Source organism: Halichoerus grypus, chromosome 6 (genome assembly GCF_964656455.1).
Source record: "Halichoerus grypus chromosome 6, mHalGry1.hap1.1, whole genome shotgun sequence".
NCBI classification, from domain to species: domain Eukaryota; kingdom Metazoa; phylum Chordata; class Mammalia; order Carnivora; family Phocidae; genus Halichoerus; species Halichoerus grypus.
In genome coordinates, this window is record NC_135717.1 from 4632369 (window position 1) to 4660348 (window position 27980).

General features: G+C 50.0%; 1 protein-coding gene across 4 annotated transcripts; it reads left to right on the forward strand.

Annotated features, from left to right (window-relative positions):
• DAGLB (diacylglycerol lipase beta) lies at positions 1-27724 on the forward strand. 4 transcript variants are annotated; one of them, XM_036102997.2, is made up of 15 exons: positions 1-202; positions 1671-1822; positions 6835-7006; positions 8308-8566; positions 9952-10074; positions 11029-11156; positions 12051-12177; positions 12533-12616; positions 14984-15061; positions 18010-18090; positions 18186-18313; positions 25429-25497; positions 25584-25656; positions 26560-26810; positions 26925-27724. In XM_036102997.2, the coding sequence occupies exons 1-15, from the start codon at positions 108-110 to the stop codon at positions 27118-27120; spliced, it is 2016 nt and encodes a 671-aa protein (XP_035958890.1). In that variant the 5' UTR covers positions 1-107; the 3' UTR covers positions 27121-27724. The 4 variants fall into 4 exon arrangements, with proteins under 4 accessions (XP_035958890.1, XP_035958892.1, XP_035958893.1 ...); XM_036102999.2 differs by having other exon boundaries at positions 26775-26810; XM_036103000.2 differs by lacking the exon at positions 25584-25656 and having other exon boundaries at positions 26775-26810.
• Positions 27725-27980: the final 256 nt, after the last annotated feature.

Sequence of the window (27980 nt, forward strand, 5' to 3'; positions counted from 1 at the left end):
GCGCCGAGTCGCAGTCAGTTTGGCGTTGGATCGCGGAGGGCGCGGGGCTCCGAGTGGCCACCGGCGCGCGGCGGGCCGGCGCGAGGCCGGGCAGCGGGGCCTCAGCCATGCCCGGGATGGTGCTTTTCGGTCGGCGCTGGGCCATCGCCAGCGACGACCTGGTCTTCCCGGGGTTCTTCGAGCTGTCCCTGCGAGTGGTGTGGTAAGGGCGGCGGGCTGTGCGGGCGGGCGGCCGAGGCGCGGAGGGAGCGGGTTCAAGCGGCCCGGGAAGAGTGGCCGTGTCGCCGGGTTCGTGCGCGCGGACGCGGTGCCCACGTTCCCTCGTCTGGGCCTCTCCACCGCGCGAGGCCTCCGAGGACGGGCGTGCAGCCGCTCTCCCCATTTCTCGGAGGGCACACTGAGGCCTGAGCGGGGAGGCCGGGCCCGGGGTCCCCCAGGGGGTCTCCCGTCGCGTGCGACCCGGAGGCCTGGCCCCGGGAGCCCCCGGGACGGGGTTGCCGACCAAGGGCCGTGGCCTCCGGGAACTGTTTCCCGAAGCCAGGAACAGCCACTTGCATCATTAGGGCGCTCGGCATGGAAATTCAGGGCATCAAGTGTCAACCAAAGGAGAGGATGGGAAAGAGTAGCCTGCCTGTCGTTCTGGAGCCGGTTGTGGCCGAATTCCCCGACGAGCAGCCAGGCTTGGCACAAAGTGTGCACCGGATGGGCAGTGGAGTGGGGCGCCTCACGTCTGCTCCCAGAGGGGCTGGGCAGGGAATGAGTGCGTTCTCGAGGGGAAAGGAATGTAAGAACGTGAAATACTGAAAGCGGCTCAGTAGTTTCATAGTTTTCAGAGCCAGGTCTCTCCGATATCATTTTCCATTGTTATTTCCAGACCCAAAGTCCTAATACCACAAAACTGACAAAAGCATAAAATGTTCTCTAGTCCCAGTTCCACACCTGGGCTTGAATCCTTAGTAACAGCGTTCTTGCCAGCGATGTTCAGCCCTTTGCTGAAACGCTTCTGGTGACTGGTCACTGTTGCTTTGAGGTGTTTGGTGCTGTCTTTCCTTGTTCTGCACCGAGTTACAAAATATATAAATAAGTCTGCAGTACGTGGGCTTTCAAGCTTATCAGTGTTCACCGTGGAACATCTTGGCATAACTTGATTACCACCTCCTGGTTTTTGCATTACACACAGCAGATGACAAAAAGTGTTTGTCAATTTCTTGTTAATCCCCAGAAGTGAACATTATCTTGTTAATATTTTAGCAAGCAGGTATTTTGTTGGTTTACACTTGCATGTTTCTGAGTCATGGTAGGGCTGCTGTTTTTCATCAGCCCACATTATAGTTGCCTGCTTATGGCATTAAATGCCTCTTAGATATTAGAGCAGGCAGAGAATTAGGAACAATCATGTAAGCACAGAAAGGATAAAACGCATGTTTTAAAAAAAGGTCATGCTCTGTAATTGACTTAGTAGATTTTTTTATTGTTTTCTTTTAGTAGATCTTTTATCGAAGAAAATTATATTCCAAAGCAAACTTCGCCTTGCTTTGGGAAATGTTAGCTTTTTAAAAAATTTTAACTAAAACTTTTTTGTTTAATATTAACTCCTTTTATTTCATTCTGTAGTGTTTTATAATGTAGTTCCTTGGTTTGCATTTCTGACGCTCCCTGTCTCTCGGCAGGTGGATTGGCATTTTGACTTTGTACCTCATGCACAGAGGGAAGCTGGACTGTGCGGGCGGCACGCTGCTCAGCAGTTACTTGATCGTTCTTCTTGTTCTCCTGGCAGTTATTATATGTACGGTGTCCGCCATTGTGTGTGTCAGCATGAAAGGTAAAGGGTAGCCTTTTCTATTTGATACCTATTCTTTGTTAATTGCTTTATTGAGATATAATTCACGTACTATACAGTTCACCCATTTAAAATGTACAAGTCCATGATGTTTAGTATATTCACAGAGTTGTGCAGCCATCGCCACAATTTTAGTACATTTTCATCATCCCCAAAAAATCCTATGCCTATTAGCAATCCTCCTCATTTTCCCCCAATTTCCTCAGCCCTAGCCATCTACTAATCTACTTTGTCTGTAGATCTACCTATTCTGGATCATACAGGTGGAATCATCCACTGTGTGGCCGTTTGGTCTGGCTTCTTAAACTTAGCATAATGTTTTCAAGGTTCGTTCACCTTTTAGTGTGTGTCAGCTCTTCATTCTTCTTATGACTGAATAATATTGGCTCATCGGTTAAACATCTGCCTTCGGCTCAGGTCATGATCCCAGGGTCCTGGCATCAAGCCCCACGTCAGGCTGTCTGCCTAGTGGGGAGTCTGCTTCTCCCTCTCCCTCTGCCCCAACCCCCCGCCTCAGCTCCTGTGTGCACGCTCTCTCTCTCTCTCATAAATAAAAAGTCTTTTTAAAAAATTACATCGAATGGTTTGCCACGTTTTTACTTATCCATTTGTTAGTCGGTGGACATTTGGGTTGTTAACACTTTTGGGCTGTTACACATAAAGCTGCTATGAACATTCGCTTTTGTGTTTTTGTATAGACAGAGGTTTTCATTTCTCCTGGATGTGTGCCTAGGCGTGGAATGGCTAGGTCATGTGGTAACCCTGTGTTTAACCTTCTGGGGAACTGGCAGGCTGGTTTCCAAGCAGCTACACCATTTCTCTTTCAGTTTATAAAGAGTTTCCATTTCTCCCCCTCGTTAGCAGCACTTACCTTTGTCTGACTTTCCGATCCTAGCGGTCCTGGTGGATCTCACTGTGGTTGTGATTTGCAGTTCCTCGATGAGCATTCTCTCGTATGCTTACTGGACATTCGTATATCATCTTTGGGGATGTGTCTACTCAGATCCTTTGCCCCGTTGGGTTATTTGTCCTTTTTTATTAATGAGTTGTAACAGTTCCATCTATTCTTAATGATTTTTTTTTCTCCATGTTACAGTTTTCTGCAGTCACTTTGCTGAAAATGTTGGGAGCCTCCCTGTATGAGTGCTCAGGTTCATAGGAGGAGCCGAGCATCATGGAGCATTAGTAACTAAAAACTGCAGTCAGAGGCAGGGCTGAATGGCATGCGGCCCTCCAGCACATTTCATCATTGCTTGAGTGGGGATGTGGGAGGCACGCTCACACACTCCAGATGATGGGGAAAGCACTGGGAGGGAATAGCTGATTCACTGGGTGGCAGAATCACGATCTTGACGGTGTGGAAATGACCAACTGAAACTTAAAAGATGGGGATAGCTCATGGGGAGTGACAGAGAAATGTTAGTGGCCAAGTGTTTCTTGGCCCTCAAGAGAAAGACCACAGGGTTCTGGATGACCAAGAGGTGTGGCATGTGCCCAGTTAAAGAGAAATATATGGAAAAGAGAGCTCTGTGTAATTTAGCATGCCCCTGAAAACATGAATGCATGCATGAATGTCTAGAGCAAAGAAGGCCCCAGTTTTGTGATCTGTGTCAGTCCCCTCTGTGTGGCTTTAGCACTGTGGAGTTGTGGTTTTGGTGTGGTGGTGGTGTTTTTTAGAGAGTGCGGCGGGGGATGCAGAGGGAGAGAGAGAAAATCTCAAGCAAACTCCGCACTGAGCATGGAGCCCGATGCAGGGGTTGATCTCGTGACCCTGAGATCATGACCTGAGCCGAAACCAAGAGTCAGATGCTTAACCGACTGAGCCAGCCAGGCGCCCTAGCACCGTGGAGTTTTTCCATGAAGTCTGAATTTCTGAAAGAAGTATTTAGGTTGGTGTCCCTTCAGCTGTGGTATCATCTCATTTATTGGCCCTTTCTGTTCATTTCCTATTCTGGTTAGAAGACCCAGTATGCTGCTTAAGAGTGGGTTCAGATCTGAAGCAGGAATGTAAGCTTTTTTTCCCTTAAATGGTTTTCTTCAGGTATTTTTGGTGGTGTCAGGGCACGTACACCGTGATGGATGGCCATGTCACTGAGGCTCCCCCTCGTAAGCACTTGCCTAAGGCCTGCCCCATCTCACACTCACAGTCAGAGCTCAGAAAACATCTCTCGGTGTACGTGTTAGGCGTTATGCGCCAGTTGTTTGTGTTATGGGTGGGTTGCCTATCCAGCAGCCTCTTCCAAACAGAACCCAGTTTTATTTGGGACATCCCCCATCCCTCACATATGAAGTCAGTGCGTCAGAGAAGCCAACTCTCCACCCAGCTCAGGAATGATCCTCATGTGTCAGTGATTGGTTCCGGAATGGACGTGTGACCCAGTTTGAGCCAGTGAAACTCAGGAGTTTTTTGGAAAATTCTGGGGAGTCTTTCCTTGCTCCTCTAGGAAAGATCCAGAAGCAGTAAGCTGTTTTCAGTCTGGGTGATTCTGTGGAGGGAGGAGCTGCTGAATTCCTGCCGTATGTCCACTCACTGCCAGGACGAGCTGACACAGAGGAGAGCAGAGCCGTGAGGGGCCAGAGAGCCGTGGCGCCCATGCCAGCTCTGCATTTCCAGTCCCCGGAGTCAGGGCAGGTCCCAGGTCCTTCCCGTTTTTACTTTTGTTACTTGTGGCTAGAGATACCACAACTGACCTAAAAACAATATTTTATAACTTATGTTAGTTTAAATGCCAACCCCGAGATCATGATCTGAGCCGAAATCAGGAGTCAGATGCTTAACTGACTGAGCCGCCCAGGCGTCCTTGTTAGTTTTATTCTTGATCCGTGGATGACTTCTGTTGCCCTTTTGTTCCATAAGGCATCTCAGTAATTAAGCTGTCACTTGTGCAGAAAGGCCATGATTTGTAGCTTTGTGCTGGTATTACTCTCCAAAGGAGACACCACAGGCGGTACGCGTTTGGGACCAGTGGGGGTCAGTCATCTTTACCCAAGACACTGATGCTTGTGTATTTACCTCTGCTCTTTTTCTTGGTCATCAGTGTAGCGTAGTTGGGAAGAATCTTGATATTGGGGCAGTTTCTAGTTTTGATTTGAGAACCTCCCTGGTGAAATTCTACTGTTCCTACCATGTAGGAGGTTTAATTAGGGGGAGGTCCAGCCTCATGACTACCATATTTTCCTGGCAGAACACCCTCAGCCTCCAGGGTGTGCCATTCGTGATTCTGGGAGGTTTCCTTGCATCGCCTCCGTATTTGTGCTGGGAGCTCATTGCTCATCTCACGCCGGGGAAGATTGCTGCAGCGTGTAGAGGTGTTGAACCAAAGATTCTGTGACGCAGGCCTGCCTTTTGTGGTCTCTGCCCAAGTGGTTCTGCCTGATGAAGACGCGGGCTGCGCTGAGGACATTCCGTCCAGCTCGTCAGTTCTGGGTTCTCAGCGTCACCGCGCCCCCGGGAGCAGCCGGGTGCACGCCGGTCCCCTCTTTGCCTTGAGAGGAAAATCTCTTATCTAAGTAAATGACAATGTTTTCACTGGCGGGTATGACTATATAAAGGAGGTTTTTTTCAGTATCTTGATTTCTTTTTGGAATCTTAGAACTCCGTTTTCTGCTTCCTAATTTCCGACTTTATCCCGTTCCCGGAGCGTCGGGCCCAGGTGCTGTTGGCGTTCCCGGCGCCAGCCCGGGTCGGGTTGCCTGTTTCACGGTGATGGGCTGTTGTCGGCAGCGGGCTCCAGAGAGCGCCGAGTTTGTGTGTCTGCACTCGCTGTCCTCAGAGACAGAGTGGTGCTCTGGTGACCTTGTGTTTTGTCTTCGTGCCAAACATGAAACCGGAGAGTGTCTTAACATTTTAAAATGTGACTCTAAGTAATCCATTCTAATCCCAAATCATTCTTTACGTCTTAGAAATGTCTTCACTCACTGTTTCGGGTTTTGGGGTTTTTTTCACTGTTTTTGTTTTAACCATGTGGCATCTTTATGTTGCTTCAATTAGTATTTATCACAACTTTTTCCCAGAGGGAGAGAGTTGATGTTTTACATCAGGAATTAAAGCACACGGACCTCAGTGGGATGCTTGGGTTTGTTTGAGACACGCGGTGAAAAGGTTGCGTCTGCATGTTAGGTTTCTTCAAGCGTTCTCACGCGTCAGAATTGATCACTTCCCAAGAGTGCAGACGTTGGTGAGGCAGAAAGCCGGGACTATGCAGACCTGGATTGTGGGGTTTTTCGTTGTTGTTGTTTTTGTTAAGATTGTATTTATTTATTTGAGAGAGAGAGTGTGGGGGGAGGGGCAGAGAGAGAGGAGGGGGAGAGAGAGAATCTCAGGCAGACTCCCCGCTGAGCACAGAGCGGGATGCAGGGCTCGATCTCACGACCCTGAGATCATGACCTGAGCTGAAATCCAGAGTCGGACACTTAATTGACCCTACCACCCATCATGCACCCTCTGGGTTATGTTTTAGAAAGTAGTTACTAAGCCCAGTTGGCCTCAGTTTCCTCCTTTGTAAAATGGGATGGTGACTATCTTCAGAGTCGTGAGGATTACAGAATAATTGGTGTGAAGTGTTTAACATGGTGCCTGAACGCCATAGGTCTCAAGCAGATGGTGGAGTTATGTTCTAGAACTCAGGTGACCGTGTATCTCTGTTGGCCTGGGACAGCTCTGTTTTGTGCCGGTTGTCCCAGCATAATTTTTAATAGCACCTCCTTCCTCTCTCAGAAGTGTCCCAATTTGGACAATGATTATATGGTCATCCCAGTTAGAACCCTGAAGTATCTTGAAACCCTAGTAAGTCTAGGAAATGAATCTGAGGCTTTTTGTCCTGTTTCCACCCCGCCCTTGGCTACTTGCTCTCAGCCTTGGGCATTGATGTCCAGTTACGAGCAGAAACCCCCAGCGCGCCTACGGTACTAACATGCTCTCCGCGCTCCGTGTCTGTGGGAAGCAAGTCTCTGAGGAAGCCAGGTGCCCGGGTTGAACATCTTCTGTGTTTCAGGAACCATCTGTAATCCCGGACCACGGAAATCTATGTCCAAACTGCTTTACCTCCGCCTCGCGCTCTTTCTGCCAGAGATGGTCTGGGCTTCTCTGGGGTCCGCCTGGATAGCAGACGACGTGCAGTGTGACAGGACGGTGGTGAATGGCGTCATTGCCACCGTCATCATCAGGTGAGGTCTTTGTCTTCTCTCTCAGTTCCTTGTCTCGGATGCATTTGAGATGTAAGGAAGCAGACCTTTCTGAGTCACTGCAGATAGCCCCAAGTCATGCGGGCTTCCTAAAATTGTTAAGTTGCACCTTTTTGAGTAAATCATAAAAATTGAGAGACATGGGTTAATATATAAGAAACAATTCATCTCCTGTTAACGCATTTATTGATATCATTTTCTTCCTTGCTGGTTCTCATTCTTCTGCATTCTATCCCTTCTGTTTTTTGTTTTTTTTTAAGATTTTATTTATTTTTTTGACAGAAAGACAGCGAGAGAGGGAACACAAGCAGGGGGAGTGGGAGAGGGAGAAGCAGGCTTCCCACTGAGCAGGGAGCCTGATGCGGGGCTCGATCCCAGGACCCTGGGATCACGACCTGAGCCGAAGGCAGACGCTTAACGACTGAGCCACCCAGGCGCCGCTATCCCTTCTGTTTTAAGAAGGAAGAAAACCCAAAGACCAATTCAAGGGCAAAAACTAAAGGCAGGATGAGAAGAAACGCGGCGTCAGGAATCGTGACAGGGACTAATGCACGGGATCGGGTTTTCGCAGTTTCCAGGCTCACGGTCTTAGGAACAATCCGGGGACTCGTGCTGATGCCACCCGGCCCACACCACACGCACGCGGGCAGCAGATCCCCTTCGCAGAGGTGCGTCTTCCCGTGGCACACGTGTCCAGGAACCGCAGTGTCTGGCATGTTGTTCCTCACACGTATGAATGAAAGACCCATCAGAGTTTCCCACGATGTGGCACAGTTCTTTCGGTTTTACTGAGAAGAACCCCGAGGCACTGAGGAGTAAGGGCCTGGGTCATGGCCAGTGGACCATGGAGAACAGGTTCCAGCTACTTCCGTGCCCAGGCTGCAACTCTGCCTACCAGGCATCTGCTTTTTTCTTTTGTGATCTTCACTTCTAAGGCTCTGATTTTTGTGTGGCCTGGGCCAGCCACAGGCTCATAAAGAACTTTCTAGGGACACCTGTGTGGCTCAGTCAGTTAAGCATCTGCCTTCGGCTCAGGTCATGATCTCAGGGTCCTGAGATCGAGTCCCGCATCGGGCTCCCTGCTCGGGGGGAAGCCTGCTTTTCCCTCTGCCTGCCGCTTCCCCTGCTTGTACTCTTTCTCTCTCTGACAAATAAATAAATAAAATCTTAAAAAAAAAAAGAACTTTCTAGAAGAAACAAGTTGCTCACCTCAACCTGGTTCTGGGAGATCCGCATCTGGATGTGGGACCAGGGTCATCATGCCTTCTCTCTCTGTTTTGCAGTTGGATTATCATCGTCTCCACTGTGGTCACCATCATCATCGTCTTTGACCCCCTCGGGGGGAAAATGGCTCCGTATCCCTCCTCTGGCCCCAACCACCTGGATAGTCATGAGTCGAGCCAGCTACTTAACGGCCTCAAGACAGCAGCTACCAGCGTGTGGGAAACCAGAATCAAGTTCCTGTGCTGTTGTGTCGGGAAAGACGACCATACTCGAGTTGCTTTTTCGAGTACGGCAGAGCTTTTCTCAACCTACTTTTCAGTAAGCTGAAGGGGTCTGCTTTCGTCTCTTTCTCCTAAGTAAATGTCTCTTCTGTTAAGATGAATACTCTCTTTGGAGCTGATGGCTGATCCCCCTGTTCACGTCAAAGAGCTCTTGCCCACGTGTGGTCTGTGGTGTGGCAGAGTCGGGGGGAGACTAGGGGGCGTTAACCCCGGGCCCTGCGCTTGCGGGCCCCGTCTCTCTGGTCGGTACGTCCTAGTGTTCCCACCTGTTTGTTACACTGTCAGGATTTTTAGTTCATTTTTAAGGAGCTAAATAATGGAACCTGCATATTTTGGGATGATTTGCCAGTTGTCTGAATCGTCTGTCCTCCATCCAGCTGGTCCTCTGCAGGCGCCAGGTGTGGGCGGTGTCATGCATCCAGGGTGGTATCAGACCTTGTTTACTACTTTATAGCATGATAGAAATGATAGATTATTCTGCTTTTGAAGGAGAGTTTGAATATGTTATTACAATGTAGGAAGGCATCTTCGTTCTAGAGCAGTTTCTTCAGTGATTTGGAAATACTCATTTTTCTTTCACATCCAGCGTTTTCCTGTAATGTTCTCTGGTAAACTGTTGTGTTCAGCACTGAGACCAGGTAAGGGAGACGCATTCTCATGACGTCCTGCACGACTGCCGGTCCCTCCCTGCTCCGGGCAGAGTCTGTGTCTGCAGGGCCCAGGGCCGGCCCCGTAGGCTGGTAGCAGTTGCCGCAACAGCCTCCATGTCGGGACTGGAGAAGTGTGTCTCCCTAAAGTAACCTTCAAGGAGAGCTTCAGTGTGGCCTTCAGCAGCTGGGAGAGCCGATGGCTCAGAGGCCGAGTGGGCAGTGCCGGGTCCGTCCCTGTGGGGCCGGAAGTGCCTGGAGGCAGCAGAGGAGTCTGCCTGAGGGAGAAGCGGGAGGCAGGCACCAGAGACGCCCTCTGTTGCTGTCCTAGTTTGAGGTTCTTTTGGAGGCTTGCTGTAGCCGGTGAGTCTAAGTTCAGTCTCTTAAATCTCTACCAGGGACTCTGAACAAAACCAGGGCACCTTGAGCAAGAGGGTAAATTTGGGCTAAAATTGGCCATTACTACAAAGATGGTGAATTTACTCATCCATTTGCTCCCAACTATACAAAAGCTGTGAAGTCAGTTAAGTTACTTGAAATGAAATTTGAAAATAAAAGCTCAGCAACATTTCTGTGTTCTCTAGTGGATTTGTCTGAGGGCAGGATAGTAAAAATCATCAAGCTCACATATAGAAGGAGTCTTGAAAATACTTTTAAGGAACCTCTTTACACATACCTGCGTGTGTTGCGCGTATGAACTGTAAAAAATGGATTTTAAAAAGGAACTCATGGGTCGTCCCTGCTGAGTTTGTGACAAGCCACTGTTTACATCCAGGACACAGACCTGGCGCCCAGCGACATTGCGGCGGGCCTCACCCTTCTCCATCAGCAACAGGACAATATCAGGAACAGCCAGGAGCCGGAGGGGGTGATCGGCCATTCCCCGGGGCCCCCCCAGGTAAGCCCCTTTCTGGTGGCTTGTACAGTTTTGACATTTACTCCTATTAATACATCTTCAAAAAACAAAACAGACTGGCCAGCAACAATTTCAGGACAGTTGGCTTGGAATCTGATGTGTGGCTTCTGCTAGTTGTGGTCCCTCGGGTAGAGGGAGCCCATTCCTGGCCACTTCACCCTCCATTTTATTTTTTTATTTTTTTAAAGATTTTATTTATTTATTTGACAGAGACATAGAGAGCACAGATAGGCAGAGCGGCAGGCAGAGGGAGAGGGAGAAGCAGGCTCTCCGCGGACCAGGGAGCCCGACGCGGGGCTCGATCCCAGGACTCTGGGATCATGACCTGAGCCAAAGGCAGATGCTTAACCGACTTAGCCACCCAGGTGCCCCTCCTCCATTGTATTTTTAAAGCATTCTCTTTTAGGAAATTGGCTGAAGTCAGCATAGCAAAAATTCTTTCTGGGATGGGCCTGATTCCCCCTGGGCGTGTTTGCTCTCTTCTCTGGGCCAAGGGAGCAGAACAGTTGGGTTTTGCTGGAGGAGTTTTCCTGCCACAGCTGTTTAGGCTTCTGAAAGAGAAGGTTGCACGCGGATGGATGGATTTCTCTGCCCCTCACGCAGGTGCCCGGGCCTTCCGACTCTGCTGCCGCAGGGGCCTGGCGCTCTGCTTGTCCTCATGCGCTTCCAGCTCAGTCCCTGGCTCATTCCAGCAGGGGCCACAAAAGTCAGCAGGGATTTTTGCTGTTCATTTCCACCGTACTTGCTGCATTCCTGTAAAGTGAGGGGTTCTAGTCCGCGTTTAAAGACGAGTTTCCCCTGTGGAAGTCTGCTGAGGTCTGTTCAGTGAGGAAAGAAAGGGGCATCAGGAGTTCGAGTTCAGGTTTATGATCTTCATGAGTTGGTCTTGTCCGTAATGGGTTCCCTGAAACAAAAAGCTGTTTTTCTTCTCTTCAGGAAGCTGATTTGGACGCCGAGTTAGCCAATTGTCACCATTATATGCAGTTTGCAGCAGCGGCCTATGGGTGGCCTCTCTACATCTATCGGAACCCCTTCACCGGGCTCTGCAAGATTGGCGGGGACTGGTAGGTGGGCGCGCCTGGGCCCCTGCCTGCCTTCCGCCCATCACTCCGACGGCGCCCCACTGTAGTTTCTAAAAATAATCCCGTTTCCCTTTTCCCAAAAACGTTCTGTTTTGAAATACGTCAAAACTGCGTGTGCAGTACCGAGAAGGCCCATGGATCGTTTATCTGGAGCCACCAGTCGTGACTCGTGTGGTCACATGTGCTGTGTCACCATCGCTTCCTGCCGGGCTGCCCACCCAGAGGGCACGCTCCCGCCCGCGTTTCCTGAGGACGAGGGCCTCCTTTTACGGACTCCGCACGTCCCGCACCAGCGCAGCTCGCGTTAAGCAGTAGCTCCCTTAGGTTGTGGCCAGTTTCCCACTTGGGCCGGTAGGAGCCTTCAGAGCAAGGTTTCCTCCACGTGAGGCTCACGCGTGGTGCCTGGCTGGCTGTCTGGAACAGTCCCGTGGTATTTCCGGTCTTGCGTGCTGGTGACATTGCCTTGCATGGTAGTCTCCGTATTTTGTGAACGGCCCTCAGTTTGTATTTGTCTGATGGTTTCTGCTCGGTTGGAGTCGAGTACACATTTTTGGCAGGAATTCCTCGGGAGGAACGTCCTGCCCTTCTTGGTCCATCAGGAGGAAACAAGGTGCCAGTTTGTCCCATTCCTGGAGATTTTAACGTCTCTCCCGTTCTTAATATAATTTATTTTTTGAATATGTAAAACATTAACATGACCCCAGAAGTCAGAACTGTAGTGAGAGGTGTGCCCGGAAATAGTGCAGGCCGTTCTCCTGGAGCCAGAGGAAGGGCTGAACGTTGTGAGCCCGGGGCTCGCGGCTGCTGGGGAGGCGGGGGGCGGGCCTGATGTTCCCTGGTCGGTACTGTAACTGACACGTTTGCCTGTGTGTTTAGTTGTCGAAGCAGGACGACGGAATACGACTTGGTCGGAGGCGACCAGCTCCACTGTCACTTCGGCTCCATCCTGCACACGACGGGCCTGCAGTACAGGGACTTCATTCACATAAGCTTTCATGACAAGGTCAGTACAGCGGCGCCTCGTCCCTGCTCTGGGGTCGCGGGGTCCTTCGAGAGTGTGATGGAAGTTAGAAATTATCTCCCCCAGAACAGTGCGCATAGACGCACGCACACACACGCACGCACGCGCGGTTTGCATGCCGGTTCAGGGGGGTCCCAGGCCCTCCCATCCCAGAGATGGAGCCGGAAGTCCTTGTAGAGATACATCGTGGGTTCTTACGCAGCCCACCATCTGTGGAAGAACAGCCGGGCCCCACGGCTGAACTGTGAACTGTTAGAGACGCCGGGCCGGCCGAACTCGGCCCCGTAGCTGCGCGCTCTCACTGTCGAGAACTCATGCTTCTTTCCCTCGCCCTCAGGTCTATGAGCTTCCCTTTTTAGTGGCTCTGGACCACAGGAAAGAATCTGTCGTGGTAGCCGTGAGAGGAACCATGTCTCTGCAGGTAAGGGGCCTGATGCTCGAGGCCCGGGGACAAGGGGTGGGACGAACAGCAAGCCGCGGGTGCCAGGAGACCCGCCTTTGCTGGAACGGAGGGTAGAGCCCTCGTCGGTTAGGGCAGCAGGTGTAGCCGGAAACACCAGGATAGAAAGTGCAGAAGCAAACCCAGGGCTGTGAAATGCTGCCTTTGGAGAAATGGAGGGAGTCGTTTCCTTTCCACCGAGAAGTGTCAGAAACAGACCAGCAGGCTTGGGTTCCCCGCTGGAGGACTTCCTCCAGAGGCGCCCGCCTGACTCTCGGGGGTGCGGGGCCTGCCGTGTCTGTCTGTCCCCCCCCGCCAGCCAGCCCTGTCCTGGCCGGCCCGTCCCCGCCTTCTCAGCCCTGTGCGGATAAGTGGGCAGCCGCTGCCCTCCTTCCGTGTCATGCTCTCTGGTCTGTTCTTGGCCCTTGCTCCATCTCATTTCCTGGTCCTCACTTCCCTGCTGACCCAGAAAGTGTAGCGAGACGCCACAGTGTGAGCCCTCGGCGCCCTGCGGGGCAGGGCCTGCCGCTCGGGGTGTTGGCGGGGACTGTGCACCTGCCCAGGGCCCTGCCCGGGGCACCGAGGAAAGCAGACGCCTCACCTCCTCTGGCCCCCATTTCTAGTAATTCTGCAGCATCCCCTAGCTGGCCCCTGAAGGCACCGTGGAGTGGTCCTCGCTTTCTCTCCTGGCTTCCTGCCCGGTCTCTCTGGCTGTCTCTCCATTTACGGCCCCATGGCCCCCATTGTGGCCCCGTCTCCCCTCCCAGGCCTGGGAAGCAGTTTTCTACCTTGGTCCCTGTCTCTGCTCTCTTATCTTTCCAGTCAGTCCTCATACCGTCCACAGAGAACTCTTTCTAGAACGTGGGTCAAATGTTATCACTGCTTCTTAGAAACCTCCCTCGGCCCCCCCATTTACTTTTTTTTTTTTAAGATTTTATTTATTTTTTAGAGAGAGAGAATGTGTGAGTGGGGGGAGGGGCAGAGGGCGAAGAGAGAGGGAATCTTAAGCAGGCTTCTCACCCACTCTGAAGCCCGACACGGGGCTCGATCTCGACCCTGAGATCCTCTGACCTGAGCCGAAATCAAGAGTCAGATGCTTAACCGACTGAGCCACCCAGGCACCTCACCCCATTACTTTTTTTTTTTTTTTTTAAAGATTTTATTTATTTATTTGACAGAGAGAGACAGTGAGAGAGGGAACACAAGCAGGGGGAGTGGGAGAGGGAGAAGCAGGCTTCCTGCAGAGCAGGGAGCCCGATGCGGGGCTCGATCCCAGGACCCTGAGATCATGACCTGAGCCGAAGGCAGTCGCTTAACCAACTGAGCCACCCAGGCGCCCCTACTTTTTTTTTTTTTTTAAAGATTTTATTTTTATTTATTTGACAGAGACACAGCGAGAGAGGGAACACAAGCAGGGGGAGTGGGAGAGGGAGAAGCAGGCTTCCCACTGAGCAGGGAGCCTGACGTGGGGCTCGATCCCAGGACCCTGGGATCATGACCTGAGCTGAAGGCAGACGCTTAACCAACTGAGCCACCCAGGTGCCCCCCCCATTACTTTTTAATAGAAAATTCACGTGTCTTATCACAGCTCTGTTGATGCTTTGTGACTTGACCCCAGCCTGCCTTTCCGGTTCCCGCCCAGAGCTCAGCCTGCCGGTGGTTCTCCAGCGGGCTGCAGTCCCCTTGAGCTTTGCAGGGTATCACTATGGAGTCCCATCCCCAGCGGGTTAACTGCACTGGGTCCTGGGGATGCACCTGCCTCTCGGGCTCTGCCCGCGGCCCCTCTGAGCACCCATGTGCCTGGCCCTGTGTCTCCTTCCTGTGCTCAGACGCTTTGCCTTGGGTCCTCCTGGCCCCTTAGGTGGAGTTGCCCACCTCTCTCTGTTCCCTGAAAGCAAGTTTTCCCTTTAGTCTTTGGCTTAGGCGCCACCTCCTCCAGGAAGCCCACCCCACCCCCGCCCTGCAGCACACACCCCTCTCCCCTCTGATGCATCTCTTACCCTCCCTTAGCTTTCAGTGAGCCGTTGATAGCCCCTTGAGGACAGGAAGCATGCTTTGTTCAAAACCCAGGTACAGGGCTCCGTGCTTCATGGGTACTTAGGAGAGGTGTGCAGTGAGGGAAGGCAGCAGGTGTGTCTTAGCCGCGTCCCACACCCCCTCCCTGCCGACCGTGGGTCCCTCGGGAGCTTCCTAGGCGCCTGGGTTTCCCTCCCAAGGTCAGGTGTCAGGTTCAGTCCTCAGCAGTCTGACCCAGGAGACCGTAGCGCTCCGCGGTCCTTCAGAGGGACCTGCCCCCCGGCCGCCGTGCACAGCTCGTCCCAACGGCCTCTCCCAATGCGCTCTTTGTAGGACATCCTCACGGACCTGTCAGCGGAGAATGAGACCCTCAACTTAGAGTGTGGGGTGCAAGACTGTTCGGCACACAAGGTACAAGCCCTGGGGTGTGTGTTCAGGAATGTTCCGTTAAGGTGAAGCTAAAAGGGGTCAGGATTTTTCCAACTCTGACTCTCCCGGGAATGCTAACCATACAACAGGTAGCTACCAGGTGCCAAGTGCTGTGCAAGTAAGTGCTTTTCATTCTTTTCGTAGAAATTCTCATGACAACCTTGTGAGGTTGCTTTGGTTTTTTAAGAGAAAGGAGCAGGTTCAGAGCCATCGAGGGACTTCCCGGAGGCCACACAGTTATTGGAATAAGTGTCAGTTGGCATTTGAACCCCAGTCGAACGCTCTTCCCTTGACTGAAGTCCTATATTGTGGAGAAGAGAAGCTTCAGCTGAGTACAGGGCCCCCGCCCGGGAGCCCCTCCCACATCCCCCCATGTCCCCCACGGCCCCCCGAGCGGCAGGCGCCCCCAGCACTTCCCTGTGGCCCGGCCGGTTCCCTCCGCCGGTGTCACAACACACGGTTCTCCTTTCGGTCTTACTGTGCGGGACAGAAACGGCCTGCCTCAGACGGACTTGTTTTCTAAAAGGGTTTTAATTATGTAACATGATGTTTATCATTGCACCCCTTTCCCTTTGTAAGCATCCGATTCGGCGGCGGCAGAGACTCGCAGAGGCTCTGTACCTTCTCATCATCCCAGACATAAACTCCGTATCCGTGAGCGGTGGCTCCTCCGCCCCACGCCCAGCCCCTGGTAACCTAGTACCCCCAGGGCGCTGGTTCTCGGGACCCCCCAGAAGTGGAGTCACGCGGCTGTTTGTCCTTTCACTGAGCACAGTGTCCTCGAGGTGGATCCAGGTGGTAGCACGTGTCAGAGGCCCCTTCCCGCTGTGGCTGAGCGACGCCGCGCTGTGTGCGGGGACCACCTTTGCTTGATCCAGTCGTCCGCGGAGGGACGGGGGGTCACGCCCAGGCGTCGGCTGGTGTCAGCGCTGTTGCTGGAAACAGGGACGGACAGACAGCTGTCCGAGTCCCTCCTTCCCGTGCTTTAGGGAACCTGCCCAGAAGTGGGGTTGCGTGTCTGGTGGTGTTTGCCGCGTGTAACGTTTCGAGGGACCACCGGGCTGTGTTCCAGCGCAGCTGCACCACCTCCCGTCCCACCAGCGAGCGGCCAGGCCCTCGTTCTGCACGTGCTCGTTGCCGCTTACCTTCCGGGTTTCGGTGCTTCCAGCCGGACGTGCTAGCGGGCGCGAGGCGGTATCTCCCTGTGGTTTGGGCTCACGTTTCCCGGATGACGAATCAGCTTGCAGAGCAGAGCGTTTGCACGTTTGAGGGAATGATTCGGTCCCAGACGTTCCAGCAGCTCCTTCCGGGGAGAGGGATGTCGGGGTGGAGGGCGGTGGGCCTGTGCTGTTTTTATATACTTTGTGTGTTTTTTAACCAAAACCCGTATTACTTCTGTGGTGATCATATTTTAAGTAAAATGTGTAATCTTTATAAAAATGTGTGTCCGAGCCAGACCGTAGCTGATGGAGCCCCGCGGTCCCACCTGGACGGTTTTCAGGACGGGGCCAGACTGGAGCCAGACTGGAGGCTTTCGTTCTGCCACCAGTTAGAAGTGGGACAGTCCTGGGAATGTGAATTTTCCCCTTTAACCCTTAACTGTCTTTTTGGGTCTCAAGTCACAGAAGAGTCCAGTGTCACTACTGGGCACGTGTGAAGAAAAAGAGAAATGTTCTACTTTCTTACAGAGACACATCAACTCGCCAACCACACAATACCCAGCAGGATCCCGTGGGCTGGGCTGCGGCTGTGTTCTTAGAATCGGCCGGCAGCTCGAGGCTTTGTGCGTGCACGAGGTGCGCTCTGGGCCTGGCCCCCTCCAGCCCGGTTCCCGCCGGGGGCAGCTCCCTCGGGCCGGGAAGGCGGTGGTGGCCGCGGCGGCGGGCCTGAGGGCAGAGCTGTTCTCCGCCTCTGATCCCGGTCCCAGCAGTTGGAGCTCGAAGCTGTGCCGCTGACCGCAGTCTTGGCCCTTCCGGGGCTGGCGGGGGGAGTGTCTGTGTGTGTGATGCAGGCCAGGGCCTCTGCCACGGCCGCTGTGTCCAGGTCCCTTTTGGCTTTAGCTGTCCCGAGGCGGACACGTGGTCGGTCCCCGCGGCGGGTGGGAGGTGGCTGCACGGCCGGCCGCGGGGGAGGCCGGAAAGCGTGGTGGTCCGTCGGGAGGTGCTCTTCCCAGACGGTAAACCCGTCAGACCTCCTCTTAGCTTCCCTTGGATGTGACCGGGGTCAGCCTTCTCCCACGGAACTCGATAGCGACCGACTCGGGAGTTTGCAGGAGCTTTCGAGGCAGCCGCGAGTCTCCCATCTCGGCCCAGGATCTCTCCCGCTCGGTGCCGGGGGAGAAGACAGGCCCGTCTCGTCCACGGGGTGCTCTCTCCTCCGTGGAGACGGCTTCATTTTCAGGAAGCCTGGTTCTTAGGACAGCTATATTTGTTAGGTTTTATGTTTTATTTATTCTCTGAAATTAAAACCTAACCTCCCTAGAACTCAGCTTCCAGTGGTCTTCGTTTTGCCTCTGCAGAAACCGGATGCTTAATCAGTTACCACCGATTCAGAACTTTATGTTTTACCGTCTTGTTAAAAGATCAGTCATTTATCATCTAAATGGGACCGGCCATCGGGACCGTGGTCTGCGCATACAGCAAAATACCGTGTGGCTGCAGAAAAGCCACAGAAAGATCCGTTGGCTGGAACGGTGTTGTGGGTGTCACCCATTCCTTCGTCCCCGGAACTAGTCCCGGAGCACCCACTCCACGCCCATCCCTGCGCCGGGGACCAGGACCCCGGCGGGGCGCAGTAGCTGTGGCCGCCGATCCCCCGATGCTCACCTCGGCTCTGGGGAGACGCAGAAGCGTGCACGGCGTAGCCCTGTCACGGGGCCGAACCTGCCTCGTCCGATGACCAACAGCGCCTTCTCTTGTCTGCATTTTTAGGGGATTTCTCAAGCCGCCAGATACGTTTACCAGCGCCTCGTCGACGATGGGATTTTGAGCCAAGCATTCAGCATCGCTCCCGTGAGATTCTAATTTGTCTTTTCTTTCCTTGTCTGTCCCGCGTCGGCAGCTTGCTCCTTTGCCCTCACCGTGCCGCCTTCTCTGTTGGCCCGCAGGAGTACCGGCTGGTGGTGGTGGGCCACAGCCTGGGGGCGGGCGCCGCGGCCCTGCTGGCCATCATGCTCCGGAGCGCCTACCCGCACGTCCGCTGCTACGCCTTCTCCCCGCCCAGGGGGCTGCTGAGGTACGTGCGTGTGGGCCGCCCTGCCGCCGGGACCGGCCCGGCCTGTGTGAAGCCCCGTTCGGGGGGGACAGACTGAGGAGCCCCTCCCGGCTCCGTGTGAGCGGAGCTCCGCTCTCCTGCCGGTGCGGCGGGCGCCCGCTGCTTCTGCGAGCGGAGGTGCGGCCGGCCGGGGCCGGCGTTAGTGCCAGGGGCGCGAGGTCACCGTCTGGCGCCCCGACTGCCAGTAACGCAGAAGAGCACATCTGTCGCTTTACGTGCTGACGGAATTCGGGTTTTTTTCTTGTGGTGAGAACCTTGAAGATTTTTTCTCTTGGCAACTTTCAGACGCGCAGCAGGTGCACTGTAGTCGCCCAGCTGTGTATTCTGTCCCCGTCAGTGACTGTGACTTATTTATAACTGGGAGTTTGTGCCCTTTGACTCCCTTCTCCTGTCCCACAGGCCCCACCTCTGCAACCACCAACCCCCAGTCTCTAGATTTGTGAGCTTGGTTTTTGGTTTGGGGTTTGTCTGTCTTTTAGATTTCACATGTAGGTGAGGTCCTGCAGTATTCGTAAGGATAAAGACGTCTGTGTGACTGATCTCGTGGAGCATAATGCCCTCAGGGTCCATCGTGTTGTTACAAATGGCAGGATTTCCTCTGCTTTATTCCGTTTTCATTCTTTCATGGCCATCGTGTGCGTATACGCACACACAACCCTGTCTGATCCGCTCACGTGCTGACGGACACTTACGTTGTGCTTTGCACGGGCTGGCTATTGCAGATGACGGTGCAGCGAACACGGGAGTGCACACATCTCTTCAAGTCGGTATTTCGTTTCCTTCGGCTGCGTACCCGGAAGTGGAATTGCCGGATGATACGGTAGTTCTACTTTTCCCTTTTTGAGGAACCTCCGTACTGTTTTCCCCAGCAGCTACGCCTACTTACATTCCCCCTAGCAGCACATGAGTGTTCCCTGTTCCCCACGTCCTCGCGCACACTTGACATATCTGGGTTTGGGGGGCTTTTTTGTTTTTGTTTTTGATCCTAGCCATTCTAACAGGTGTGAGGTGAGATCTCACCGTGGTTTTGATTTGCGTTTCCTGCTAAGTAGTGATGTTGCGCACCTTTTCACGTCCCTGTGGGTCGTGTGCGGGTCTTTCTGGGGAAAATGTCTATTCAGATCCTCCGCCCATTTTTTAATCTGTTTTTTTGCTGTTGGGTTGTGTGAATTCTTTATATATTTTGGGTATCAACCCCTTGTCAGAGGATTTGCACATTTCCTCCCATTCCTTTTGTTGGGGGTGCCCTTTGCCATGCAGCAGCTTTTCAGTTGGATGCAGTCCCTCTTGTTTATTTTTGCTTTTGTCGCCTTTGCTTTTGGTGTCAATCTAAAAAATCATCACCAGGACCAATGTCAAGGAGCTTACTGCCTGTTTTCTTCTAGGAGTTTTCTGGTTTCAGGTCTCATATTCAGGTCTTTAACCTGTCGTTGAGTTATAATTTGTGTGTGTGTGATGTGAGCTGGGGGTCCAGCTTCATTCTTTTGCACGTGGCTCCAGTTTTCTCACCACCGTCAATTGAAGAGACTGTCCTTTCCCCATCGTATATTCTTGGCTCCTTTGTTGTCAGTTACTTGGGTGTATTTCTGGGCTCTGCGTCTGTTTTTCTGCCAGTACCATACGGTTGTGGTCACTGTGGCTTTATAACCTAGTTTGAAGTCAGGGAGCATGAGGCTTCCAGCTTTGTTCTTCCCTCTAAAGATGGCTTTGACTATTTAGGGCCTTTTGTGGTTCCACATAAATTTTAGGATTATTTGGACTATTTCTTGAAAAATGCCATTGGAATTTTGATAGGGATTGCACTGACTCCGGGTTGCTTTGGGTGGTTTGGACATTTTAACGGTATCATTCTTCCAGTCCGTGAGCACGGGAACATCTTTCCATTCATTTGTGTCTTCAGTTTCTCTCATCAGCGTCTTACTGTGGGCAGGTCTCCACCTCCTTGGCTAAATTTATTTCTTCATATTTTTTTGGTGCAACTGTTAAGTGGGAATGCTTTCTTATTTTTCTTTCTGATAGTTCGTTATTAGTTTATAAAAAGAACAGATTTCTGCACACAGGCATACCTTGTTTCATTGTGCTTTGCAAGTACTGCTTTTTCTTTTTTTCTTTAAATAAATTGAAGATTCGTGGCAACTCTGCCTTAAAAGCAAGTCTGTCGGGGCCCCATTTTTCCAACAGCATTTGCTCACTTTGTGTCTCTGTCTCATTTAATAGTTCTTGGCAATATTTCAAATTTTTTCATTATTTCATATTTTGTTATGTTGATCTGGGACCCATGATTATGACTGACTAGCTGAAAGCTCTGATGGTGGTTGGCATTTTTTAGCAATAAAATATTTTTTAATTTAAGTATGTACATTGGCTTTTTAGACAAGTTATTGCACACTTAATGGACTTCAGTGTGGTGTAAACATACCTTACACGCACTGGGAAAGCAAACAATTCATTTTCCTCGTGGTGTTGCAGTGTTTGCTTCACCGCAGCAGCCTGGGACTGACCCTGCAAGACTCCCCAAGTTGTCTCTCTTGATTTGTGTCCTACAGCTTTACTGAATTTGTTTACTGATTATTTTAAGTTTGAAAAGTACATTTTTCCTTTCTTACTCAACATACTTAACCCTGTATAATCTTTGCCCTGATTATAAAAGAAATTTGTGCTACAATTGAAAAGAAGGAAAAAAGGGGGGAAAAATAAATTTGTATCCAACATAGAAATTTTGGAAAATATAAAAAGGCTGAAAGATCAAAGATCTTCTACCCAGAATTCACCACTGTAACTATTTAAGTTTGTTTACTTTCAGCTGTGTGTGTGTGTTTTACAAATTAACATAATATTTTATATACATTATATCCTTAAATATTGTTTGAGAACATTTTTTTTTTAGAGCTGTTTAGTATTCTGTCATCTGGTTATGCCATTTTTATTTAGTGTACTGATGGATATTTACATTCATTTTTCTCATTGTAAGTCTGTTATATTTATATATAAATATTGGTGTACTTTTTAAATTTTTAGAAGTTCTTTTTAAGTTTTTTGGTTTTTTTTAAGATTTTATTTATTTATTTGACAGAGAGAGAGAGCACAAGTAGGCAGAGAGGCAGGCAGAGGGAGAGGGAGAAGCAGGCTCCCCGCCGAGCAGGAAGCCCGACGCGGGGCTCGATCCCAGGACCCTGGGATCATGACCTGAGCTGAAGGCAGCCGCTTAACGACTGAGCCACCCAGGCGCCCCTCTTTTTAAGTTTTTTTAAAGATCTTATTTATTTGAGAGACAACACGTGCAAGAGAGCAAGAGTGGAGGGGGAGGCGCAGAGGGAGAATCAGGCTCCCGGCTAAGCTGGGAGCCCGATGTGGGGCTCTATCCTAGGACCCCAGGATCATGACCTGATCCAGAGGCAGATACTAACTGAGCCACCCAGGTGCCCTTAAGTTCTTTTTATTTTAAAATATATACTTGTACATATGAAAAGACATGAGTGACTTTAAAAATACTTGAATTTATAAATTGTGAAACAACATAAGACATATTTTTGAGACTAAGCAGCAAACATCCATACAGCTTGGATGCATTTTGCTGTCTGAAAAAAGCCCTACACAAAAGATCTATTGTAAGATTCCATTTATGTGACCTTCTAGAAAAGACAGAAGTACATGATGACAGAAAGCATACCAGTGGTTGTCTGGGGTTGGGGGTGGGATTGATTGCCAAGGGACACAGGGAGCTTTTTGGGGGTGATGGAAATGCTCTTTTATCTTGATGGTGGTGGTAGTTAAAACAGTTATATGCATTTGTCAGAACTCATTGTACACTTACAGTGGGTGATTTTGCGGTGTGTACCTCAGTAAGGCTGATTTAAAAATATACACACATCGGGGCCGCCTGGGTGGCTCAGTCGGCGAAACATCCGCCTTCAGCTCAGGTCAAGCCCCACATGGGGCTCCCTGCTCAGTGGGGAGTCTGCTTCTCCCTCTGCTCATGCTCTCTCAGGAAAAAAAAAAAAGTCTGTACCCAGGTTGAGAAACGAGCAGTCCGTGCCTTCGAAATTCCCCAAGCATCCTCTCCTTTCCTGTCCACAGAACGTCACCATCCTGATCTTTGTGAAAATTCTTCCTTTGCTTTAAGGTAGTTTTACCACCTATATGCAGGTCTCCACATAATAGTTTGGATTTGTATGGTTTTGAAATTTATTTTTTTGAAATTTATAGAACTAGAATTGTACTTAATTTTATTCTGTGACTTCCCTTTTTTGTTCCCCATTGTTTGATGCCTGTAAGACGTGATTCTGACCGTTCTGGTTCTGTCTCGTCGTACATCGATCACAAATGGTCTGTGTCACTGGTTGTTTGGACGCCCTGTGGTTGTAGAAGGAGGTGGGAATTCCTAGCACGGCGTGTGCACACGCTCCCCCTTCGCGTGACACACCCGTGTTCCTGCGCCAGTTTACGTGTGCCCTCAGTGAGTTTGCCCCGCTCCACATTCCCACCGACCGTCAATCTCAGACTTAAAACTTTTTTGCCAGTGCGATGGGTGTGCAGTGATGTTTCATTGTGGTTTGATTTGCATGTCCGTGATTGCTAATGAAATTGGGGCTCTTTTCATGTATTTATTGGCTGTTGAGTTTCCACTTTTGTGATGTTCTTTTTGGCTAAAAAGCATGTTGGCTATTCTTAGCCCTTGACGCCTCCATGTCAATTTTAGAATCATTTTGCAAGTTCCATAAACAAAAAGCTTAGCCTTTTTATTTCAGCTGCCTTTATTTTCTGGTTCAATTGAGAGGTAAGTGACGTATTACTGAATTTTCCCACCTTTGAACATGAAATCACTTTTCAGATATTTAGGGACTCTTGAATTATCTTTCAATTTTTTATGATTTTCTCCATAGTCTTACACATCTTTTGCTGACATATATCAATCTCATAGAAATTTGTCTTTTGATCGTGTATCCAACAGCCTTGTTAAATTTGCTTATTAATTATAATTCATCTGCAGATGCTTTTTTTTTTTTTTACTGTATAAACTAATTTCATGAATGACAGTTTTGTCTTTTTGCCTTTCGGGGCTGATAGGATCACCATTAAAATGTCCTGTGTCCCTTTGCCCTTGGTCCCTTCCACCCACCCCCCAGGTGCACAAGGATCTTTTTTGTCACTATAGTTTTGCCTTTTTCAGAATGTCATAAAAATGGAATCCTACAATATGCATGATTGTGTTGCATTTTCTTTTACTCAGTAAGATGCATCCAGGTTATGTGAGTGCTTGCTTTAATCTTAAGTGTATGGTCTTCAGTGTTCTCGATTGAAAGTTTTAGATTCTCAAATCTATGAAGGCCTAGACTGCCTCTTCTCTGTTCTCCCACTTTCAGAGCCTCCCATCAGGCATCGCGCCCCCTTGCTCTTGTTTCGCATCTCCAACCTCTCGTTCATACCTCTGTATCTTTGCTTTTAGTGCTACGATCTGGATAGTTCTTCAGGTCTGTTTACTAGTTCACTGATTCTCTCTTCAGTGCTTATGATGATCTGTTAAAACTATTGCCTTATAATGGAATTTTCATACAAAAATTAAAAATTTAAACCAAAGTAAAGAGAATAGTATAATAAGCCACCATTTCATCAGCTTCAATAATTTGTTAACATGACTGACCAATCTTCATGTACCCCACCGTATTGCCCACAGATCCCCATGGCCGGAGTACCTTGAAGCAAACCTGAGACCTATCATTCATCTGTAAATACCCTAATATGTCTCCAAAGCATAGAGCACTTAAAATTTGATTCCAATAATTGATCATGTTCTCCTAATTATCTCATAAATGTTTTACAGTTGATTTCTTTAAATTCCAAACAAGGTTGGATTGGATGTCCTGTGTCCCTTTGCCACTGGTCCCTTCCACCCACCCCCCACCCCCCAGCAGTGGGTTTGTCTTGGAACTGTATTTTTGTTTTTAAATCAGATTTAAAAGCATGTGTACAAGGGATCCACACAGACACGGAAATTCTGTAACTCTCCTTTAATGTATAGATATTTCAGTTCCCTCTTTATTTCTGAAACCAGGTTAGTTCTGGAAAATCCACATTCTGGATTTCTCTTGCATATTCACCGTGTCACTTAACATGTTCCTCTGTACTGTTGGCTGTATGTCCTAGAAAACACAGACTGATGGATCAGTTTCAAAATGACTGCTGAAGGCAGTTTGAGATTTTTTTTTGCAGTTTGTTTTGTTCTTATGTAATACTCCCACTAGGGATGTACAGCCAAATTTCTGTTGTTGTAGTCACTTGAAATAATTCTTCTGTTTGGTTAATAGTACTGTTTAGGTTTGTTTGTTTCATTTGGCATTTGATTTTAGGAATTGCTTTTAATTTTTACAATTATATAAACCAATGACATAGTTCCACAGACAACTCTATAAACAAGTTACATTCAGAAATGTCCCTTTCTGTCCTTGTTCCCTGAGGTAGCCATTAGTGTTTGACTTAGTTTTCCATTAGTCTCATTTATATATGAAAGCAAGTATGTGTATCTTTGCATCCCTTTTCCTGCATACCCTTCATGCCCTTGTGCATCTGCTTGTTTTGACTTGACCACACATCCTGAGATCACCCCCCACCGCACACTGCAGCCGTGAAGGACTCGGTACTGTGCGGGCGGCCGGAGTTTGTGAATTGAACTGTTCTCCACAGATGGACATTTGGGGTTGGAGCCTCTGCTATGACAAGCAGTAAGAGCTGCAGTGAATAGCCTTTTGCGTCTTTTTACCATTTTGCCAGAGCGTCTTTGTTAGATTCCTCCAAGCAGGGGTCGCTGGGTCAAAGGATGCAAGCACAGGCTTGCTCCGTCTGCCATCTTAATCTGGTTGGTGGATGTTGTGGCTTTACTAGAATCTGGCAAATGAGTTGCTGTGATCGGAGTATCTCCATTTTACTTCTCTTTTCCTTTAAAGGGTAGAGAACAGTTTTATACTCTGAAAACTTACCTCACTGACCTGGCAAAGTGACTTGATTTCCCTTTGGAGTTCTTTGTAGGCAATATAATCCTGATGAAACTTCACTAATTTTTTTTTTTTCTGAAATTTCAGCAAATCCCTTTATGAATACTCTAAGAACTTCATCGTGTCACTTGTCCTAGGCAAGGATGTCATTCCCAGGTGAGTCAGCTGGATGCTTCATCTGGGCTTGCAGCAGCTGAAAGACCAAGTACTGAGCCTCAATCTGGTCTTTTGCTAATAAACAGGTTAAGTGTGACTAACCTGGAAGATTTGAAGAAGAGAATCTTGCGAGTGATTGCTCACTGTAACAAGCCCAAGGTAACTTGCGGGGCCCCGTAAGAGGATCTAAGGAGGTTGAGGCTGTGTGTGCCAAGGAGAGTTTGTTTCTAAATTCAGAGCCTCTCCGACCGGGGCAGCTGATGCTGTTGCCTGGAGCTCGTTCGACCCTCCGTACAGGCTGCTCGTCTACAGATGCTGCTGAAAGCACACGGCCGAGTCGGTCATGAAATGCCAGTTAGAAAATACTATAGTAGAACCATCCCTGTTCTAGTTAAGTGATTTGCTTTCTGTCATACTCTCTTAGCCCTGTCTTGTGACCAACAGTATTTTCATGCTTTTGGTCCCAAAGCTTAGAAAATAAGGCTGCCGAACAGAGTTTAAGAAGTACTAGTGTATGTATACTGTGCAATATTATGGTCGTTAAAAATGGTGACGTAAGGTTTTGTTTACCACTAGAGAAAGATAGCAGTGATGTATTGAAAAGGTTTTTTTTAAAGGGCAGGTCTAAAAATGATTCTTCGGGGATCTATCCCCTAAGGCAGGGTATATAAAGAGTTTTTAGAAGTGATTTTAACCAATTTTCTGACATTTTTTATTGTTGTTACTCAAATTCTTTTAAAATAAGCTGCTCCTTACCCCCAACTATCCCCCCCCCCCGAGTTTTAAAAATTAATAAATGTCATGAAGGGAAAGAGTAAAGCTCATCGGCAGGATTTGGTTTTTATGTATCGCTTCATGTTTGATATGGCTTCATGGCCCAAGAGATGCAGGAGTTTAGGCCACTGACCTCCACGGCCCTAAGATCCAGGATTTAGAAAGACCATTGGTCTGAGCTCTGAGGGTCACCGTCCTCCGGCACGAGCTTCTGGGGCCGCGGTCTGTGTTGACAGTGAAAGCGTCACAGAGTAACAAGCAGGCTGCCTTCTTGGGTCTCTCGGCCAGTACCAGATTTTGCTGTACGGGTGTTGGTATGAGCTGTTCGGAGGAAGCCCGGATAACTTTCCGACGGAGCTGGACGGGGGCGCCCAGGGAGACCTGACGCAGCCGCTTCTGGGGGAGCAGAGCCTGCTGACGCGCGGGTCCCCGACCTACAGCTTCTCCAGCGACTCCCCCTTGGAGTCCCCCACCAAGTATCCCCCTCTCTACCCTCCCGGCAGGATCATCCACCTGGAGGAAGAAGGTGCTTCAGGGAGGTAAGTGCAGGCCGCGTGGGCACGGAGCTGACGGGGCTCAGTCCACACAGATCGAAAACACACAGGTTTCAGCCTAAAGGGCCGCTCGGCTAGTTGACCTTCTGTCTTTCCCAGGTTTTGGCGTTCTGCTGCTCAGTACAGTGCCAGGTGGTCACACGAATCACAATTCAGCAAAATACTCATCGGTCCCAAGATGTTGACAGACCATATGCCCCACGTCCTGATGAAAGCCTTGGACAGCGTGGTGTCGGATAGGGCCGGCTACGTCTTCTGCCCAGCCCGAGGCGGCTCGAACGTGGACATGGTGTAACCGGGGCTCATGCAAAGTGCTCCGGGAAACAGCCTGACACTTCTGTTGTTAAACTGACAAAAATCAGTGATTCCCATGATGCCAGGACCTTGGATGTCCATCGGTAGAAATTGGATGGTCTTCTAAAATCACTGAATAATTTGGGAAGTCCTTTTGATCCCAGTGTTAGCAGGATCAGTTATCAGGAGAGAGCACGGAGAGGATGGGGCTCACGTAGGAAGCTTCGGGAAGCTCCAGGGCCATTCCTTGGTGATCTGAGAACTGCCCCCAGGAAAGGGTGGGAACCCAAGGGCAGGTTTAAGACCCTGATGGATCCGTAGCTTCCCACCCCTGACGCCACCTTGTCACTGACGGGGTCTTAACCACTGTTGAGAGGAGTCTGACCTGGGCATACAGCTGTGCAATTTATTTTGCAAACTGGATTTTCCTGGCTGCACAGATGGGCTTTCTCCTGGGTGGCCCTGAGGTCGGGCTGCGAACTGGGACCCCTGCCCCTGAGCACTGAGTCTCCACATCAAGCTCACTGCTTCATTTGCACATAATAATCTGGCTTTTGGAGGTCAGCCAGTGGATTCAGAGGGAGTTAATAAAGCACTTACACGTGTCCTTCGTGTCTGGACAGTGATGTACTCGTCCACCGGATGTTTCCAGGAGGGTCTATTTTACTGGGTAGTTGTATAGCAATCCTGTTTTAAAAGTTTTCTATCTACTGTAAACAACAAAAATGCAACCTTAAGCTTTCTTGGAGCTCTGGGCTGAAGGCTGGCCATCACACAGGCATCTGATTTAACCCCACTGAAGTGCCAGAAAATGACAGTAAGTGGATCTCTTTAAAAGCATAAACCCACAAGGATGGGGAA

Bases quoted from the DNA above. Each gene is read 5' to 3' on its own strand.
- DAGLB (XM_036102997.2), top strand. From the start codon at position 108: ATGCCCGGGATGGTGCTTTTCGGTCGGCGCTGGGCCATCGCCAGCGAC. The intron at 1,823-6,834 runs GTAAAGGGTAGC...TCTGTGTTTCAG, and splicing joins TGTGTGTGTCAGCATGAAAG to GAACCATCTGTAATCCCGGA. The intron at 8,567-9,951 runs GTAAGCTGAAGG...GTTTACATCCAG, and splicing joins TTTTCTCAACCTACTTTTCA to GACACAGACCTGGCGCCCAG.